The sequence below is a fragment of the Sus scrofa genome, chromosome 16, assembly GCF_000003025.6.
Source record: "Sus scrofa isolate TJ Tabasco breed Duroc chromosome 16, Sscrofa11.1, whole genome shotgun sequence".
NCBI lineage: Eukaryota > Metazoa > Chordata > Mammalia > Artiodactyla > Suidae > Sus > Sus scrofa.
In genome coordinates this window covers 24,062,461-24,084,081 of record NC_010458.4, presented here as the reverse complement: position 1 = coordinate 24,084,081, position 21,621 = coordinate 24,062,461, and the positions used below count along the sequence as shown (strand labels likewise).

General features: G+C 45.2%; 1 protein-coding gene across 5 annotated transcripts in view; it reads right to left on the bottom strand.

Annotated features, from left to right (window-relative positions):
* The window catches only part of OSMR (oncostatin M receptor), a 60,531-nt gene that overhangs the window by 17,761 nt on the left and 21,149 nt on the right, over positions 1-21,621 (bottom strand). For 3 of the 5 annotated variants that reach the window (XM_003133904.5, XM_013984748.2, XM_013984750.2), the window contains exons 3-9: positions 16,314-16,486; positions 9,781-9,952; positions 8,421-8,693; positions 7,071-7,200; positions 6,128-6,279; positions 3,082-3,224; positions 2,590-2,743 (exon numbers count right to left, since the gene is read on the bottom strand). In XM_003133904.5, coding sequence (XP_003133952.3) covers positions 2,590-2,743; positions 3,082-3,224; positions 6,128-6,279; positions 7,071-7,200; positions 8,421-8,693; positions 9,781-9,952; positions 16,314-16,486 — 1,197 coding nt within the window. The remainder of the gene's footprint in view (positions 1-2,589; positions 2,744-3,081; positions 3,225-6,127; positions 6,280-7,070; positions 7,201-8,420; positions 8,694-9,780; positions 9,953-16,313; positions 16,487-21,621) is intronic. The other 2 variants (XM_021077088.1, XM_013984752.2) reach the window with 2 other exon arrangements.

Sequence of the window (21,621 nt, the reverse complement as noted above, 5' to 3'; positions counted from 1 at the left end):
GTGCATTCAACTTTTTTTTTTTTTGTCTTTTGTCTTTTCTAGGACGACATCCTCGGCATATGGAAGTTCCCAGGCTAGAGGTCTAATCGGAGCTGTAGCCGCTGGCCTACGCCACAGCCACAGCAATGCCAGATCCAAGCTGCATCTGTGACCTACACCACACCTCATGACAATGCTGGATCGTTAATCCACTGAGGGAGGCCAGGCATCGAACCCTCGTCCTCATGGATACTAGTCAGGTTCGTTAACCACTGAGCCATGACGGGAACTCCTAGCTCTCTGTTTTGTAAAAATATTTACAGTCGCCAATAATTGAAATATATGTATGTCCTATTTTAGTTGTTGATACTTTCTACTCAACCAAAAATGACCATATATTTTTAAAATCTACTAGAGGCAGATTTCAATTTGCTAAATAAGCCATCAGAGGGAAAAGCCATTATTGAATCAAAAAACGTATTGAAATAGGCACCATATGAGATGCCAGGCTCAAAGCAGAACCTTCAGCTGGTTTGTACAGACCACTTGCAAGAACAGAGTAACAGGGCAGTTGGTGGTGCTCCATGTTTATGTCAACATGATATCTCCCTCGGTATCACTTTGCTCACTATGATTCTGCTCAAGCAGAATTAAAATACACATAAGCGGGAGTTCCTGTCGTGGCTCAGTGGTTAAGGAATCCGACTAGGAATCATGAGGTTGCGGGTTCGATCCCTGGCCTTGCTCAGTGGGTTAAGAATCTGGCGTTGCCGTGGGGTGTGGTGTAGGTCACAGAGGCGGCTCAGATCCCGAGTGGCTGTGGCTGTGGTATAGGCTGACGGCTACAGCTCCAATTGGACCCCTGGCTTGGGAACTCCATATGCTGCAGGAAGCGGCCCTAGAAAAGGCAAAAAGACAAAAAGACCCCAAAAAAACCCAAAACAAAACAAAGCAAAAAAAAAAAAAAAACCACATAAACATTGACTTCGCCAGCATCAAGCATAATGTGTTACCAAAGGTTAAAAAATATATATATATAGATAGATAGATAGATAGGTAGATAGATAGATAGATAGGTAGATAGATAGATAGATAGATAGATAGATAGATTCGCCATCAGTAGATTCATCTCATTTTCTTGTCATTATAAAAAGCAAAGTTGAGTATTTTTCAGGTTTATTATACAATAATCTAAAAGAAACTACTAAAAATGCTTTTTGTTATTTTCCCTTTGTGCTAAATTTTAGGTATAATGTTGGAATATATTTGCAAAAAAAATGTCCCAAAGCAGAGCAGCAGTAATAAAGTAAAAATTACTTAATGAAACACGACTGAGGCATAAACCACATTACCATCAGGAAGGAGGTTCTCTGCCTCAAGGATTCTTGAGGGGTCTATAGCCCTAGGAGAAATGGCTGGTATGCGAGGGTGGGAACCTCAGGCAAGGAGAGGAAGCCTGCTGAGCCCCTCTGGGGACCCGCACCTCTGTCAGAGTCACTGCTTTAAAACGGTCCCCCACCCCCTGCCCTGCTTACAAACACCGGTAATAAGATGCAATACAATAAATGCAAATAATCCTTCCTTTGGCAGTAAAATAGCCAGGACCTGACTCAATAAGATCACACCCTAAGAGACAGAACACACAGACTCCAGTCTGGTTGCGAGTAAAGCTTTGGAGCTTGTCGGCAGCGGGGTGAGTGGCAGTGGCGGCTCAGTCGCTCGCTGGTGGGGCCAGTTAAACTCCTCATCCTTTCTGTGCCTTCAGGGCCTCATCGATCAAGTATGGATACTAACAGGCCCTACTGCATGTTGGGAGGGTTTAAGAGGAAACCACCACGGGCGTGGAGCTGTGTCCAGCACATGTTAAACACACAATAAGCAGTCACCGCGCTGGTACCACTGTTACGTCTCTGCCTTTCATTAACTGCAACCAGACAAGTCTTCCCAGTCTATGGGCCCAAGTGTATAAACTGGCAACAGTAATACGTTATTATCCTGGATTGGAAGGAAATGAAAGCGGGGCTGAGCCATCTAATCTCCTGAGGGCTATTTGCACTCTAAGCCATAGTTATTCGGGAGGCCTCTTTGTTCAGTCATTGTTGAGGAAACCGCCCCTGAGAGTGTGTTGAGAAGGCTCCCGGTTTACTGTCGCTGGAATGAACTGCTTAACAATAATGATTAAGTTTCTAAAAATCACTACATTTCCAAACATAGACCAAGGCTGTTTGATATGAGATCGATGCTTCCCCTAGCATGAATGCTACTCTTTGCCCCCAGTTCTGAATTAAAATCTATACTAATTTACATAGCCCCGGATCTACTGTGAAGCTGGCAATACTGGCAGCTTAGAAACCATTTTGGCAAAATTAAAGACCAGAGAGAAAATGTCCAGTAGAAATAAGTCAGATGGCAGATATCTGAGGCAGATGCCTTCCCACCCACCTCTTGTTTGGCATTTAATTCAGTTTTTTTTTTAAAAGATGGCACACAGCCTCTCTTATACTACTTTCCCTTTAAGTTTTGGTACAACTGAAAGTCCTCAGGGAAGCCCACCCACCTCCCGTCAGTCAGTTTAGATCCTTGAATTAGATGTCAGGGAGCTAAACATACCGGCTTCAGGGGTGTTGAATTTTTGACTAATTGGTTCGCTCCATTTCCAGAAGTGGTCGGCGTAAGCACAGCGCACTTGGGCCACATACTTTGTGTCGGGCTCCAGTTCATTGAAGAGGTACTCACCATTCACCTTGACGGAAACATTTTGTTGCTTGAATAAAAAATTAAAAAAAAAAAAAAAAAAAAGAAAGAAAGAAAAGGAAAAAGAAGACAGAAGTTTTGGTGAGCATATTTCATTGCAAAGCCAAACCACACATGGAACATCCTGATTTGGAAGAAGCCTAGTTCTTCTTTGAGAAAAAAAGTAATCTCTGAGGCCCTCTTTCCAACTCTAAAAGTTTATGATTAATTTCCTGGAACTTCTTAACAGATGACCCACACCCTTTGAACCCACACAGAAATAAGAGATTCAAGAGAGTTTATTCAGCAGTCTCTCTGTTCAGAGCAGACAGAAATTTTTGAAAATAGAAAATTAAGCAGTGCTCTTACTTGTATCACTTTTCCTTCACCAAAGAGTTCAAGCTGACACAAAAGGGTGGAGTCATTCCCGGCGGAGTGCACCTTCCAGGTCACGGTGGCATTTGTGGCACTGATATTTTTAAAGAATAGGTTATAGGGAATCATTGGATGAACTGCCAAAAAAAATAAAATAAAACCATAAAAATATTCAAGCACAGATCCAAAAGGACTTTGATAAACAGGCAGTTCATTTCTTCACTGATTTGATAAGCATTTGTGTGTGTGTGTGTGTGTGTGTGTGTGTGTGGCGAAATGGCCAGCAAAACCAGACGTACAGCCAAGACGGAGTAAACCATCCAGAGCCTTTCTCTCACTGATTGTTTTACAAACTATAAAGAGAAACAGAGGACGCTGAAAACGAAACAAAAACAGGCAAGGAAGTGGAGGGGAGTCAATACTTGAAGAAGTGGCCCATCCAAGGGAATATAACAGAACCCAGAGTCTAAACAAAACAACATTAACAACGTTGAGGATATGGTCCAAAATTATTACACACACACACACATCCCTAAACAAACTAAAAGAGAAAGTGTCACCAAGTTCCAAGGGAAAAGGCAATCAACAGACATCAACCTCAAGATGACACTTGTGTCAAGATGAACTGGGTTACTTTGCTGTGCAGCAGAAATTGACAGAACAATGTAAATCAACAATAATAGAAAAAATAAGAACCTAAAAAACAAACAAACACAAATAAAGACTGTCCCACAACTGAGGTGCATATCCAAGAGTGATTCCAGGAAGCCTAGACCTTTACATCTTCCCATAGAAACTGGTTTTCTGTAAATCTTTTGTTCCTACTAACTTCCCTTTGTTGCAAAAATTCCTATATGTCCTCTGAGCAGTTTCTCAGGGTGACCTGAGATGCTGTCTCCCAGGCTTAAGTCCTAATTTTGCCCCAAATAAAGCTTAACACTCAAAAAAAAAAAAAAAAAGAAAAAAGACTCCCTTGAAATGCCACAATTATTAAAGTCTTTAAAACAGATCTACGAGATAAAAGTAAATGCATCTGAAATGAATAGAGGGAAAACACTTCTCAGGAGAGAAATGGAACTTACTTTTTTAGAAAAAGAGAGAATCAAATGGAAATTTCAGAACTGAAAAATAGAACATCTGAAATAAAACACCTTCCATCTTACCCACTTCCACAGTTGCTGCGTGACCTGGCCCCTGCCCGCCAGTCCAATCTCCTTTCTCTCTCAGGAAAGACACAGGACATTCTCTTCATCCCCAAATGCCCAGAGCAGGTTCCCATCCCAAGACCTTGTCAAATCCTACTCCTTTTGCCCCAAGTGTCCTTCCCCGAGATGACTGCTGCCTCCTCCTCCAACACCCTCATTCTAACTCACATAACACCCTCGCATTCTCTACCCCCTTCCCTGAAGTCTATCTTCTTCATAGGACTTTGCAATGCTTGACGTTATGTTATTAATATCTTTACATATGTATTGTGTGTCTCCATGCCCCATTCTGAACCCTTCCGGCAACACACAAGCAAGTACGCTCACTAGGGGCAGTTCTCCCTCTGTTCATTGCCGGATCCCCAGGGCCTGCGACACTGGAGGGGGTAGGGCCAAAACACAGGACGAGATATTCCACTTCAGGGATGTGTAGGTCCAAACTCTTATGAAATAGCACTTTCTATCCAGTCAACTGACAAAAATGAAAAGGGTGACAGTACCCACTCGGAGAGGATACAGTGGTCCAACCACTTTGGAAATCTATATGGTGGCACTAGTTTATATTTGAGTTGAACATTCACATTTTGAGTCCTCATGAGTTCCACTCTTAGGCACATACTCAAAAAAAAAAAAAAAAAAAAAAAAACAAACCCACAATTATAAGTGTGTATTGGATACATACATAAAAATGCTCTTATTAAGACTGTACCCAAGAGCATAAACCTTGATACAATCTGAAAATCTATCAAAGAAGATGCATGAATAAAATACTCCAATATATTTAGGAGTTCCCGTGTGGCTCAGTGGGTTAATAACCCAACTAGTATCCATGACGATGCAGGTTTGATCCTTGCTCAGTGCGTTAAAGGAACTGGCATTGCTACGAGTTGTGGTGTAGGTCCTGGATGTGGTTCAGATCTGGCAATGCTGTGGCCGCAGTGTAAGCTGGCGGCTATGGCTCCGACTCGATCCCTAACCTGGGAACTTCCTTATGCCATGGGTGTGGCCCTAACAAGACACACAGAAATTGTGTATTTACATAATGAAATAATCTACAGCCGTGAAAATGGACTACCACAACACTCAATAATATGGGTAAATGTTAGCAATTTAATATTATATAAGAATAATTACTAGATTATTACATATAGCTTGATGTTTTTTAATCTACATTAAGACAAAATAAAAACAGTATTTGGGGATTACATAAGAAATGAGAATATATGCACAGGCACACACATGATTTAACTCTGTCATCATCTTAGGAGAATGAGCAGGGTGGGGGGGCTGGGGGATGGGAGATGAAATCAGTTATTGTCAGATTTCTCATTTGAACTTGAGCAGTAAGCTCACCAATGTTTCATACATTATGAAAACAAATGGGGACGGTGGGCCATGCATGTACCCATGAAGAGAAGTGTGACATGAACAAGAGTTATGAATTTTGTTGGTGTTGTTTTGTCTTTTTGCCTTTTCTAGGGCTGCTCCCACAGCATATGGAGGTTCCCAGGCTAGGGGTCGAATCGGAGCTGTAGCCGTTGGCCTACGCCAGAGCCACAGCAACACCAAATCTGAGCCGCGTCTGCAACCTACACCACAGCTCACGGCAACGCCGGATCCTTAACCCACTGAGCAAGGCCAGGGATCGAACCCGCAACCTCATGGTTCCTAGTCGGATTCGTTAACCACTGAGCCACGACGGGAAATCCTATGAACTAAAACTTTGACTTAAGATGGGAATGAGGCAAAACGCTGTATAGCACTTTTGCTTGATTCCACAGTGTATCAAACAAAGACATGCCAGTGACCACAGGGGGGCTGCTCTCAAGTCTCACCTCGATGGGTCAGGTTAAAAAGAATATTGACACTTCTTTTTCTTAAGTAGTTTTCAGCCACGAGGGTGAAATTATACATTTCTTGTGAGTCTTGAGCTACTTGCCAATTACAGAAGTTCCTGTGTTCACAAAGTATCTTTTTCCCGGAAAATCTGAAAACAACAACAACAATTTCAGGGTTTACACTTCTGGCAATGCAAATGTGTACCCCTGAATCCCTTGGGGGGCACGATCAGTAGCTATCAAACTATGTTCCACACAACAGCATCCACCCACCGCCAACAGGTACCGATGATGAAAATATTGTTTCAGTAAACTTAATCCAGGTGGTTAGAAGTGGAATGAGGAATCGTGGACCTTCCCTCATGGGTGGTGAAAACTCCTTCATTTACTTTGGATATTCTTAAAAAATTAGAAATTAGGTAGACCTAGTTCACTATAGGGAGCTTTTTTTTTTCCCCATCAACAGGCATCATTCTCTGCCTTTCTTATTATTTTCAGGCTACATTTTTCTTTAACAAAGTACTGTACTTTCAGGAAGAATGTACTACACACTTGTGACCACTTGAGATTTGTTTTTCACACTGATGGTTGGAAAATATTTGTTCAAATTTCCTGTAACATCTCAATGTGGCTTTTGGAGTTTCCTTCCCACTGTGGCACAACGGCATCGGCGGCATCTCCGGAGCCCTGGGACGCAGGTTTGATCCCTGCCTGGCACAGTGCGTAAAGGATCCAGTGTTGACCCAGCTGGGGGCCGCTTGGATCTGATCCCTACCCTAGGAACTCCATATGCCAAAGGGAGAGGAAAAAAAAAACAACCCAACCAACCAACCAATCAACCAAATACATAAATAAATAAACACATGTGGCTTTTGTTATGTTGTCACAAACACCCTAAACAAGGACGACACTGTTATTACTGTAACCGGAGCGCACTTACGATTCAAACAGAGTGTAGCTTTGGGAAGGTTGTTTAGGCAACGCAGTGTCACTTCCAGGATCCCAAGTACAGTTCAAATTCTTGAAGTCCTGGGTTTCACAAGAAAAGTCCTTGGGCTCCTCGAGTATTTCTGTCCACACAAAGAAAAAAGATGGAGACCTCGCTGAAGCCCTTGGTTGAAAGACAAGTGAAATGGAAAGTTCTCTTTGGGGTCTGAGGCCACTGAGGTTGCTCTGAACAATGAAAGGACAACTTCAGTGGAGGCCTGCACATCAGCAGCTCCAGAAAGGCACATGCTGGGCGCCTCGTCTCAGCCTTTTCTCCTTCATTCTCGGGTGCTCTGCTGAACTATCACCAGGGATGGGCAGGTGTGGTCTGCACTCTGCTAGTATCTGCTCAAGGCACACAGAGTGAGCAAAAGGCTGACTGAATGGAGTCAGCGTTGCCTGGTGGTGTCCTGTGGATGCTGTGGCTTGCGGGGAGCCCGGGCTGTGCTTGGGATGTTGGGAAGTCAGATCCGGGGGACCTGCTAAACTCCACAGCTGGGAGCTGAGCATTCAAGGAATGAGCAGCACCTCCAAGTTCCCTGGTCACTGCCGTCCTTAGAGGCCACGGCAAGGGGCGCAGGGGACCAAGCGTCCAGGAGACTGGAGATGGCCTCTGTAGACATTGCCCCACTGCGCAGGGGCAGGGAGGTCTCCCGACAAACAGGCGACCACTGTGAGCACACACAGAGCCACAGGAAAAGTAAAATGCTCCCTCCTCTCCCCGCCACCCCCCATGGGGGCACCTAACTTGTCTTGCCCCCAGGTGGAGACAGTTGTGGCCTCATTTGCTGACTACGTGTAACTCTCGTCCTGGGGCCGGGCCCTGTCTGTGTTCATTCATCCTCAGAACCACCATTCACAGGGGAGGAAACAGACTTGGACCGGCAAGGAAACTTTCAAGATGTCTCACCAGCCATGGGAAGAAGATTCAAACCCAGGTCTTCCGGCCACAACCCTGGCCGCCCCTCTAGGGCTGTCCGGCCCGCAGCCCCTCTCCTCCCTCCGCCGTCCCTCAGCCCTTCCAGCACGACTGATGCAAAGCAGGATATTTTCCCAGTGGTCCAGGTCAAGACCTGAACTTTCTCCCCTTTCACCCTCCCAGTTTCTAGGAAAAACATGTCAGCAAGCTCAAGAAAAGAACAGGAAATCCTCCAAGCATTGCTTCAGAGTTTCCTAGAAGACATGGGAAACGAAAGAAAATTGATTCCATGGGTGGAAATGGTTCCTTGCCTTCTGGGAAAGAGATTCGAGCTATTCCACAGGATCCGGGGGGGGGGGGGGGGGGCGAGACGTGTACACTCACTTGAGACAAAGAGAACAGTGCCTTTCATGGCAACTCCTGGGTCCTCACAGAAGATGTTGGTCCCTGTTCTCCTAATGAAGGACACGTTCTTCAACTCGAACGCGGATACGCGTGGATCAAGTTGTTTTCCGTGGATCTGTGCGCCTTCCAGATAACAGGATATGTTATGTTGAGGGTTCCTGGAAGTGTAGCAGATGGTGACATCGGAGCCTTCTTCCACCAGCTTATCTTTAGGGAAGAGGAACAACAGATCCTGTCCGAGGGAATTCTGTGCTACAAGGTTAAAAAAAAAAAAGAAAAAAAAGGTCCGCTCAGTCAGACTTGGACGCAGCACTGAAACCAGCCCCCTCCTGTCTCACTCTCAACAGACACCTTTAGCTGTTTCGACCCCTTGGAGCACATAGGAATCTAAACATCTATAAACGATAGAAAAAATTTTATAGCAAAGTTTATAACAAGTCTATAAACTTTGCTGTGTGCAAAGCGACTCTCGGTACCATGGCTCCTGTGGTTACCACAACACTGCTGCTCTTGTTCTAAGAACTGAGACAGCGCTGGGACTGGCGGCCTGTGGAGGGTCGGATTATCGCTGGCGATCGCTCACCAGGGCGGCAGCGGCTGCTCTTTACTGATCCTGGCCATGTGTCGTGGGGGTGGGGGTGGTGTTAAGTGCTTATGCATATCCTCTCTGGTCCTCTTACCACCTGACCACAACGGATGCACAGGACAGGCAGAGACCAAGCCAAGTTCGCTCACCCGGCCAGTGGCAAAGTCACATGCACACCCACCAGGTTTGCCCAGTCCCCACGCCACGTGTCCCTCATACTCTCCAAATTGGTCTGTAGGTAGGTCACTCCTCTTCTACCTTCTCAGATGCCAGTCACCCAATATCTCCTCTGGCTTCCATCTTCCTTCTGTATGTCCATGGCACCAAGAGTCCTCTAATCCCTCCCATTTTAGGCAAACTCACTGTCCGTCGTGATGGCCCCCTGCTTCCTTCCCCCTCTCCCATTCCCCTCCAGCCAGCCTCCCGGAGGAAATGCCTGTACCCAACGCTCAGCTGTCACCATGCCCTGCCCTACACTTGACGTGTAGCCAATACACATGTCACATGCAGGAAAATGAATGCTACATTGCGTGCATTTGCATAATTATCTCAATGAAAAAATTCAGAAGGCAAATCCTCAGACATCGCTCTCCCGGTGGCAAGTGTCACACCCATGCTTTCTAGATCCAATAGGAGCCAAAGAAAAATAGCACTGGTGTCTACCTGGAGGTCCTCAAAAGGGACTTTGACTATTGACCCCCAGAAAATATGAGTTAGTAAATCCCTTCACGCTTGCATCACCTCACTTCTTACCATCCGCTTCCTCCCAGCGACTCCAGTTGCTCCAGAACTTCGGCTCAGGGATCCTGGCATCATCCACCATACTCCTCACTCTTACAAAGTGTGTTGCACATTCCAGAGGGAGCTCGGACTCCCAGCTCCAGCGCAGGACTTGGTTCCCCTTCACAGTGGTGCTGTAGCTCTCCTAGAAATAAAGCGAAAACCTGGAAACATATAGCCAGCCATGTGATCCTGGAAAAAGGCTTGACTGGGCTTTTCCTAAAGCACACACTTAAATGTCCACTGTAACTCCATGAGCAAGTACAGTCTGTCCTCAGCCAGCCAGCTTCTGTGCTCTGAGGGCCCAGCAAGAAGGCAGCCACAGCCTCCTGCCTTCCAGAAACTCGCTCCCAATCCCTCTGGGCTTCCAATTCCAGTGGGTCATGGGGAGCAAAAACAGAAGCTACTTGAGCCTTGGGGGAAAATATTAGAGACAGGCTGGCCACATAGAACCTGCTAAGAAAACTCTTGCAAACTAGAGGATGAATTGAGGCACCCTTTAAGAAATGAGCAAGACTGGAGTTCCCATCATGGCTCAGTGGAAACGAATCTGACTAGCATTCATGAGGATGCAGGTTTGATCCCTGACTTCGCTCAGTGGGCTAAGGATCCAGCGTTGCCGTGAGCTGTGGTGTAGGTTGCAGACATGGCTCGGATCCTGCGTTACTGTGTCTGTGGCATAGGCCGGCAGTGACAGCTCCGATACGAACCCTATCTTGGGAAACCTCCATGTGCTGCGGGTGTGGCTCTAAAAAGACAAAGAAAAAAAAAAAAAGGAGCAAGATTGATGAGAATGTTTTAATATAAAACAAACCAAGCTAGCCAAATCTCAGGAGAGCTGGCAGTCCATCATGGTTCCACCATCCCCCCAGAAGTCAATGGATGGCTCCCCGTCACTCCCTTGTCTTTTCAGATACAACGGCCACATGGCCCATGCCCCCTCCCCTTGAGCTCCCTCTGTCAGAGTCTTTGGTCCCCCCAGATGTCAGCCCCACAGCAATGTCCTATACCGTGTGCTCTTGGGAAGTTTTTCCAAGTTGGACTGAAATGTGTATTTCTCACACAGCTTTTAGTCTCACTCTACGACACTAGTATTTTCATTCTCGAAATCAACCAACCTCAGTGGCTCCCTTCACACCTGGCCCTGTCATCCAAGGTCATTTCCAGTCCGACCCCCAGCTGCCTTTGCCTTGCAGGGCCCTTCTCTCTGGACACAGTGGTCTAGCCCTCACTTCTGGAAGAGCTTTATGCTTTTATACCTCAGTGTTTATTCTGTGTCCCTGGTGAGTGTGCCCGCTCTGCTTCAAGGCTCTGTTATACCCTGTCTCCTTCATCAAACCTTTCTTGCTCTTTCCTCTGGCTTCCTCCCATCCGCACCTTCCCAGAAGCCCCTGGCACACTTCATCTGGGGCTGTGCCCCTGACTCCAGCATGGCACCAAGGAAGTGGGGACTGGGCTTCATTCTTCTTCATGTGCTCGCAGCTCCAGGCACTCATGTGCCTCAGTGGGCCCCTCGGGACACCTGCTTTCTGCCCCCACAGCTGGGGAATGGGGACCAAAAACACCTTGCTCTTCCTGGGGAAAGTGGAATTTGTATGCATTTTTTCAAGGGCCAATGGCAAGTCTTCCAGTGAAAAGGATGGGGCCACAGACACGTCACATGCCACTTGGAGCTGCCAAACTCTGAGGCCTTCTCTGCACCTGTGCTTTCTTTCCCCCAGGCTGCCAACCTTCTCTAGTGCCCTTGGGGAACCAAACACGGTCCTGGAGGGAGAACCACTCAGTCCACAGGAAGGGCACCTAATCATGTATGCCTTTCTCATTCTATGCGAAACTCTGCTTTGTGAAGTATTTATTTTATTTCAGGGTACTGCATTTCTTTATCCCTACATGACAAAACACTTTTTTTTTTTTTTGGTCTTTTTATGGCCGCACCCGTGGCATATGGAGGTTCCCAGGCTAGGGGTCGAAATGGAGCTACAGCTGCCGGCGCACACCACAGCCACAGCAACGCAGGATCCGAGCCTCATCTGTGACCTACACCACAGTTCATGGCAACGCCGGATCCTTAACCCACTGAACAAGGCCAGGGATCGAACCTGCATCCTCCTGGATACTGGTCAGATTCGTTTCCTCTGAGCCATGACGGGAACTCCAGAACACATTTTTTTAACTACACATTTTGGGTCCTGATCCATGCAACTTTTACCATTTACTATGGGCAATCTAGGGTAACATTTTTCTTAAATGTTATTTGAGAGCCAATCCCCCCAAAAAAAGAAAAAAGAAAAGAAATTCTGTCAATGGTGATCCTGCCAAAATGTCCACAAGCTACAGACGAGATTTCTACTGGATTTCCTACCTCTCCCTCTGAGATTCAGCCACTTCCCTTGATCGTCCCCACGGTCACCACCCGCTCCGGGCCCCTCTCCTCCGAACCAACCCTATCCTGGCTTCCAAGTGGTCATACTTCACCGGCTCCACTTCTCCCAACTTCCCTCCACTGTGCAGCCAGAGTGAGCTTTTTTAAAAAAACCTCCCAATCAGATGTTGTCATTTCCCTTCTCACTGCTCCCAGGATAAAACACAACCCCTGAGCAGGACTCCCAGTGTCCCGTGTGCTCCCGGGTCCACCTTCCCATGTGTTCCCCACCTTTTGGCCTAAAAGCTCATAGCCCCTTTCACTCAGGGCTCCGCTCACACCAGCTGGATCTTCCTGGAACATTCGTCTCGTCTCCATGTAAAAGTAGCTTCTAAGCTTCTTTCCCATTTGGGCTCAAGTGGCTCTTCCTCCACGTTGCTGGAGAAGGTCAGGTGGACTCTGACCCCACAGCCCCTTGTCTGTGACCCACCCCACACCCCTCCCCGCTCACGTTTGGGATGCCCTGGTCTGTGTGATCCGTTCCTCGCTCTAGCAGCACCAAGAGCCCCGTGCCTCGAACAATGCCTGGACCTGAGCCCACGGTTGAAAACTATGTGCTAAACCATTTCCTCGCTTCATTAACATGCAGGGAGCTCTATTTTTTTCCCAGACGCTCTGTGTGGATTCTGCGTAACCACAAGTTGAGCTTTGTGGTCTTTAAAGCCCTGTGGTGGAAGAGAGGAAACTTGCCTTGAATGCATTGATTCAGCAATCTTCACAAAAGCGATGACTTGTCTTTGGGCTGCTTTCATTCATTGAAGTGGCAAGTTCCATGTGGCCCTGGCAGACGTGAGTCACTCACAAAAACCTGGCATTTGCACAGAAGTCCAGCTGAGGTCCCGGATTCGTTCCTGAGGCCTGAGCTTAGCCCTCTCTGACTCACGCTCCAGGCCTCCTTCCAAGCTGGAGCGGTTACTCTAACTCTGCCTTCTCCCACCATGGACAGAACCAGAAAGCAAGTGAAAAGCTGAGGGTGGAACCCGGTCCTGGGTGAGCCTGTATGGAGCATCCTGGGGGCTAACGCCATCCGGGAGCCCTCTCGGAGGCCCCGGTGCAGCCATGAGCAACTGGGTCAAGATGTTTTTCCTTTGACTTATGTGGGGTCATGGCAATCTGAGACATGGGTCTGGAAAGATGCTGCTTCTCGCCTCTCGAGTAAGGGTGCATCGCAGGGAACTGCCATTGGAGAGGAGATGATGGTTTAGACAGAAGCAGCCCCTCTTGGCCGGCTTTTGGCTCCTTAACTGGAGGGGGACCTTATGTCTGTCCTCAGTTTCAGGCCTGAGAGATTCAGATAAAAGCTCCTCATGAGAGTTCCCATTGTGGCGCAGTGGAAACAAATCTGACTAGGAACCATGAGGTTGTGGGTTCAATCCCTGGCCTCGCTCAGCAGGTCAAGGATCCAGTGTTGCTGTGAGCTGTGGTGTAGGCCGCAGATGCAGCTCGGATCTGGCATTGCTGTGGCTGTGGTGTCGGCTGGCCGCTGTAGCTCTGATTCAACCCCTACTCTGGGAACCTCCATATGCTGCGGGTATGGCCCTAAAATGCAAAAACAAAAAAACAAACAAAAAAAGCTCCTGGTGGCATTGTCTCTTCTCGGCTACACTGTGACTCTGTGTGCCTGTCACCCCTCTAGGGGCCCAGGGCTCCAGCCAGAGACAGAGCTGCCATGAGAGGAGCCACTTCCTCCCACCAGCTGTAGCAGCTCCTAGCCTACCCAACCCCAGCCAGCACAGGGAGAGTCCTGGGGGTTCTCTCTCAGGGTGAAGCAGCACAGTTTTTCTTACATCATCCTCTTAGCCTGGCTGGGTGTGTCCTGGACTGTCTTCTCCACTGTGCCGTCAATGACTCAAGGTCAAAGATGGGCTTTCCTTTCCTATTCCTAGCATCTGGCACAGGCAGGTGTGATTACAGTCTGTCAAATGAGTAAATAACAACAACAAAAAAGCAGCACCGCAAACCTCCCTGTACCTTAGTTTTCTCCCTTGTTGGGATCAGGCTGCACTGCACATCATGAGGACAATGCTACAGACAAGGCAAAACTCTGCTCTCAGACCTCTCCAGCCTGTAGGTCATACAAGTAAGTTCCACCAGCGGCTTTACCTCAAAAAGAGATGGACTACCTAAATCAAAGGTGTAGACACGAGTTCCCATCACGGTGCATCGGAAACGAATCCAACTAGGAACCATGAGGTTGCGGGTTCGGCCCCTGGCCTCGCTCAGTTGGTAAGGATCCGGTACTGCCGTGAGCTGTGGTGTAGGTTGCAGACGCGGCTTGGATCAGGTGTTGCTGTGGCTCTGGCGTAGGCCAGCAGCTACAGCTCCGAAAAAGGTGTAGACAGATACGCAGAACTCTCTGTTCATATGTTGTTATCATTTACTATAACAGAAAGAACTTTTTCTTCATTTTTAAAATTTTTTTATGGCCACACCCATGGCACATGGAAGTTCCTGGGCCAGGGATTAAATCTGAGCTGCAGGTGTGACTTAACGCTACCTCTGTGGCAATGCTGGATCCTTTAATCCACCACACCGCAGCTCAGATCTGGTGTTGCTGTGGCTGTGGTGGAAGCTGGCAGCTACAGCTCTGATTTGACCCCTAGCCTGGGAACCTCCACATGCCGTAGGCGCGGCCCTAAAAAGACAAAAGAAAGAGAGAGAGAGAGAGAAAGACAGACAGACAGACAGACAGACAGACAGACAGACAGAAAGAAAGAAAGAAAAAGTAGCTGGAGTCTTTAAAGTTAGTGGCCTTTCTGTTTGCTAATGGAGCTTACCATCTGGATCCCCTGTTCCCTCACCTCCACCGTCTGGGAGAAGAGTGGCTGTCCACTAGCAAATGGGGGTCCCCAGAAATGACACTTCCCTATGCCTCCCCTTCCTTCCAGGCAACTTCTGTTTCTCTTCAGTGAGAAAACATTTCACTGCCCTTCCACAATCCACAGTAACAAATGAACCTGATGTGTGCACAGGTCCCCCAGGCCACACATAGTAATGGAAAGAAACCACCAGTAGGTCCCAGGGCACAAATGGGGATGTACCAGGCAAAACAGACACAACCACAATTTGAACCAAGACAAGTGAGAAAAAAAATCAATCCCCAATAGTTCAAAGGCAAAAAAGAGCTTCTTAATTTAATTTGTTTTAGAAAAAGCCACACATGAGGCAACAAAGGACACTGTAAGTTCCTTTCCAACGTGGTCCATGGAGAAGCTCTTTGCTGGCCAGGACAGAAAATGCTAGAACTTTTTCCTCCTTGCATTTCGGCATGGGGTTAGAAGGTGTGAAAGTACTTCTAGAAATTTAGCACCCAGTCACGGAGCGTCTACACTGTGACAGGTGTGTTATGGTCTTGGTTTCTTCAAGATGAATAAGACCTTGTCCTACCCTGGTTTAGCCCACAGACTGTGGCAGACTGGCAGGAAAAATGTTGCCAAATTATTACTTCTGATTTAGGAAGATCTCTGATGGACAGAGAAGAAAGAAGGAAGAGGAATAAGATGGTTGATCATCATAGATTTTTGGAATCCGGGATTCACAAGGACAGACCCCAAGAGCTTTCGAAACAGAGCAGAACTGAGAAATGACCTATTTTCTTAGCACAGTCTATCCAGCCTCCCAAACCCAAATTGCCATGTTACTCACCCCAGATCCTCTTAACCAAAAACACAGAAATGCAATTATTCAGGACCAATGTTCTGAGTTGCTAAAATATTTCCACATTGGGATTTTTTTTTTTATATTATAAAAGATAAATCATGGTGCTGTAAGATTATTTTTTAAAATAGAGCCAAGGAGTTCCCGTCGTGGCGCAGTGGTTAATGAATCCGACTAGGAACCATGAGGTTGCCGGTTCGGTCCCTGCCCTTGCTCAGTGGGTTAACGATCTGGCTTTGCCGTGAGCTGTGGTGTAGGTTGCAGACGCGGCTCGGATCCCGCGTTGCTGTGGCTCTGGTGTAGGCCAGTGGCTACAGCTCTGATTTGACCCCTAGCATGGGAACCTCCATATGCCGCGGGAGCGGCCCAAAGAAATAGCAAAAAAAAAAAAAAAAAAAAAAAAAGAGCCAAAAAGAAAAATACTTACTGTCCAGATGACATTGGATGTTGTAAATCTACTGATCTGTATCTGGAAAACCATTTTTAATTCCTGATGATAAGCAAGGGAGTGGACCATCCATTGTAAATGCAAGCACTGATGTGCAGAATTGATGGAAACTTTCAGTGATTCAGGAGTTAATGGCAAAGGTTTGGACAAGACTGAAAGACCAAAACAAGATAAGAAATAACATTTAATAGGAGAATAATTGAATGACACAGATAATTAAACTGTTCAATATCATCATTGTTGGCTTTTAGAAAATATTGCTCACGTGCATCCTAGAATTAGACACCTTGAAAAGCTGGAAGGAATTTAGAAATCATTCGGCAGATGAAGAAATTAAGCCCTGGGTGAATGAAATGACTCGCTCAAAGATACACAGCAAATTAATAAACTGATAAACAGTTACACAGGACAAAAGAATACTTTTGTTTTTGTTTTGTCTTTCTGTCTTTTCTAGGGCCACATCCATGGCATGCGGAGGTTCCCAGGCTAGGGGTCTAATTGGGGATGTAGCCACCAGCCTACACCAGAGCCACAGCAACACCAGATCCAAGCTGAGTCTGCGAACTACACCACAGCTCATGGCAATGCAGGATCCTTAACCCACTGAGCGAGGCCAGGGATCGAACCTGCAACCTCATGGTTCCTAGTCAGATTCGTTAACCACTGGGCCATGACAGGAATTCCAAGAATACTTTTTGAACAGTCTAACTGGTTTAGAAATTTATAACTAGGCTGAAGAAAGAAAGAGGATTTTTTTTTTGCTATAAATTTCATAGTTGTAGAAATCTAAAATGAACGTTTTCTCTTTGAAAGTCGATATTTCATAGTTTATTAAAATAGCAAAGTGAGAGCAAGTCCTATCTCTAAACAGCATTGCTTACATCTCAATGCACTGAACTTAAAACACTGCTGACAAGAATTCATTGGACTCTTCAGGCGGGACCAGCAACATACTAGGCACTTAATGTCAAATAAAATATTTTTTTAAAGGAAAGTTTTGTCTGGTTATATGCTCAAGAGTGGGATTTCTGGGTGAGATGGTAGTTCTAGGTACAGTTTTCTAAGGTACCTCCATACAGTTCTGAGACTCTCATACTGAGTGAAGTAAGTCAGAAAGACAAATACCATATGCTGTCACTTATATCTGGAATCTAATATACAGCCCAAATGAACCTTTCCACAAAAAAGAAACTCATGGACTTGGAGAATAGACTTGTGGTTGCCAAGGGGGAGGGGGAGGGAGTGGGATGGATGGGGAGCTTGGGGTTAAGAGATGCAGACTATTGCTTTTGGAATGGATTAGCAATGAGATCCTGCTGGGCAGCACTGGGAACTATGTCTAGTCGCTTATGATGGAGCCTGATAATGTGAGAAAATAGAATGTATACATGTATGTGTAACTGGGTCACCTTGCTGTACAGTAGAAAAAAAAATAATGTATTGGGGAAATTAAAAAAAGATAAAATAAAAATAAATAATTGTGACAAGGTTCTTAGGTCAAGGAGGAAAACTAGCTGGAGAGACACAACAGACTCCTATGAAACAATGAGAGGCTGCAAGTTTAGAGTGTTTATAGTGGTGTGACAGAGTCTACGAAAGAGGAGAGATTCAAGCATGAAACAGATTTGCTGAGGTCAGTGAGCTGGGAAACAGCCCAGAGAGAGGATGGGCCCTGTTGGAGTGAATGAGATCACTGCTGGTTCTTGGAGAAGAATAAAGCCCCACTTTTTACTCAAGCGGAGGAGACACCATACAGATTCAACAGGAACTGTGTATTGCTGAAGCACCTGGTTTCACTGGTTGGTTGGAGGGCAACTAAAATGGGAATGATATAAAGGTATTGAGAAGATCAAGACTGTATTGACAAAATCAGCTGGTTACTGACGGTCTGTGGTAGAAGAGAAGTCATCTTCTTAGCACTGATTTTTCTAGTTCTTTGGGGATTTCCCTTGGTAATCGAAAACCCTCTGGCATCTAGTTTAAAATGCAAGAGAGTACCTTTTTTTTTTTTTTTTTTTTTTTTTTGTCTTTTTGCTATTTCTTGGGCCGATCCCGCAGCATATGGAGGTTCCCAGGCTAGGGGTCGAATCGGAGCTGTAGCCACCAGCCTACGCCAGAGCCACAGCAACGCAGGATCTGAGCCGCGTCTGCGACCTACACCACAGCTCAAGGCAACGCCAGATCGTTAACCCACTGAGCAAGGGCAGGGACCGAACCTGCAACCTCATGGTTCCTAGTCAGATTCGTTAACCACTGTGCTACGATGGGAACTCCAAGAGAGTACCTCTTTTGAGAATAAAATGGAAGGAATCTCCAATACTGAAAAAAAATGTTCCCACACTGCCATTCTACAGGTGCAATTTTTCTCATAGGGAGGTTAAAATGACAACAATGACAAAATTGAGCACATAATATTACAAGTTGTCTCATGTAATGCCCACTGTGAAACTGAGACAGTAATTGTTTATAGATATGGAAGCTGAAGTTCAGTAAGTGTAAATAATCTACACAAAGCTCTATGAAGTTTAAGTACAGATTGCTCTTATACCAAAACCTGTGTTCGCCTTTATTGCACTGTCCCCCAACTGCTAATGCAAGAGTATCTTGCCCAATCCAAGGTCACATGGAATGGAATCTCTGAGCAGTATGCTGCCTGGCTCCCACAATGTCTTGCCAAGTTCAGGATATGGATAACAAGGATGGGGCTTTGGACGCAGCCAGATAAGCTGAGAAGTATCCCTGGTGGATGCAAGAATAAAGCTCTTCATGTGACTGGTCTGCAAGGCAGACGGCTTCAAGACCCAGGTAAGGAATTAGCCTCAGATTTTAGAAGAAAATCTCAGAAAATTCATTTTATTGAAGTGAGATTAACAAGGGTGTCATAAAATCCAAGTTATTAGCCATCAATAACTATCTTCCTACAAGGATACCCATCTCTTGTGATGTTTTTAAGTTCAAAGCTGGGGATGGCTAGGGTACCAATTAAAATCTCACTATGGACTCCCACAACCTTGGCTTTGGCAATGGGTCCTTAGATATGATACCAAAAACATGAACAAAAAAGGAAAATAGATAAACTGAACTTCATCAAAATTAAAAAATTTGTACATCAAACAATGTTGTCAAGAAAGTTAAAAAAATCTACAGAATGGGAGAAAATATTTTCAAATCACTTATCTAGTATCCAGAATATGTAAAGAACTCTTACAACTCAACAACAAAAAAGACAAATCAATTTAAAAAATGGGCAAACAACTTGAACTGGCATTTCTCCAAAGTTACAAATGGCCAAAAAGCACATGAAAAGCTGCTCAACATCATTCGTCATTAAGGAAATGCAAATCAAAATCATAATGAGATACTATCTTACATTCATGAGGATGACTATAATTTTAAAAGTGAAAATAACAATTGTTGGTGAGGATGTGGAGAAATTAGAGCCCTTGTACATTGCTGGTGGGAATGTAAAATGGCTTTAGCACTGTAGACAGTATTTTGGAAATTCCTCAAAAAGTTAAAATAAAATTACTATATGACCTAGCAATTCCATTCCTAGGTATATATCCCAAGGAACTGAAAGTAGAGACTCAAATACTTGTACACAAGTGTTTGTAGCAGAACTATTTACAATAGGCAAAAGTGGGAACAACCCAAATGTCTGACAACAGAGAAGTGGGTGAACAAATTGTGGTACACTCGGATGATGGAATATCATTCAGCCATAAAAAAGGAATGAAATACTGATACAAGCTACAAATTAGGTGAACTTTGAAAACATTATACCGTGAAGAAGCCAGATATGAAAGGTCTCACACAGTATGATTCCATGTATATGAAATATCCAGAATAGGTAAACATATAGAGAAATAAAGTAGACTGATGGTTGCCAGGGGCTGGGGGAGAGAGGAATGGGACATAAGTGCCTGATGATTATAGGGTTTCCTTTAGGGGTAGGAAAAATGTTTCGGAAACATATTGAGGTGCTGGTTGCACAATGTTTTGAATGTACTAAGTGTCCCTGATTTATCACTTTAATCATAAAGTGATTAATACTACGTTATGTGAATTTCACCTCAATAAAAATTATTTTTAAAATTATACATGCTCATGATAAAAATGTTCAAATAATACATAAATTGAATCCCCACTATTCTACCAAGCCCACTCTCACTTCATCACCGAGTTTACATCATAAATCATGTTTTCCTTGCCTTTTTCCATACACTTAAAAAAATCACATTGAACTATGTACTCCGTCTTATATTTTTAAAGTACTTACGCTATTTTTTTTTTTTTTTTTTTGTCTTTTTGCCATTTTCTTGGGCCGCTCTCGCGGCATATGGAGGTTCCCAGGCTAGGGGTCGAATCGGAGCTGTAGCCACCAGCCTACACCAGAGCCACAGCAACGCTGGATCCGAGCCGCGTCTGCAACCTACACCACAGCTCACGGCAATGCCGGATCGTTAACCCACCGAGCAAGGCCAGGGACCGAACCCGCAACCTCATGGTTCCTAGTCGGGTTCGTTAACCACTGCGCCACGACGGGAACTCCTACTTACGCTATTTTTAAAAAGCTATAAAGAGAAGGAAAACTAAAATGTTTCTGGATGGTGAAGTTGAGTGATTTTAATTTCCTTTTTTTATACTTTTCTGTGTTGTTCTTCAGAAAGCATTTATTACTTTCAGAACCATATAATATGTTAGATTTGAACAAAAATATTCCTCTAAGATACCTAATTCATTTCCCTATAATGACACTTCAGAATGCATAATTCAGACCTCTGTGTCAATTTGCACCAAAAGGCTGGACCCCAGTTACCTTTCCAGTTTCCTTTCCTGCTGAAAATTAATAAGTTGGCATTTTAATTCTTTTTTTTTTTTTCTTTTGGCCCACAGCATGTGGAAGTTCCTGGGCCAGGGAGCAAACTCACACCACAGCTGTAACCACAGCAACAGCAGTAACAATGCCATATCTTTAACCTGCTGAGCCATGAGGGAACGCTGGCATTCGAATTCTTAATGAGTTTGAGCAAAGTGAATCATTTATCAGGTCCCATTGACTCAAAGGTAAATGACTTCAGTTGGACTCCTTCAATACTCAAAGTCCAAACATGGTGGTCACCTACTGTTATTTGGTTAAAGATTTTATCTCCTTTGCGAATAAAATGCCTCAATTCTTTATTTAGAGGAAACAGCTGTTAGCCATTCTTTCCCTAAACCTGTGTCTTCCAAGCTTATTGAAGTTAATTAACTAAAGGGAGATCTGGAGAGATGAAAGAGCAGATGC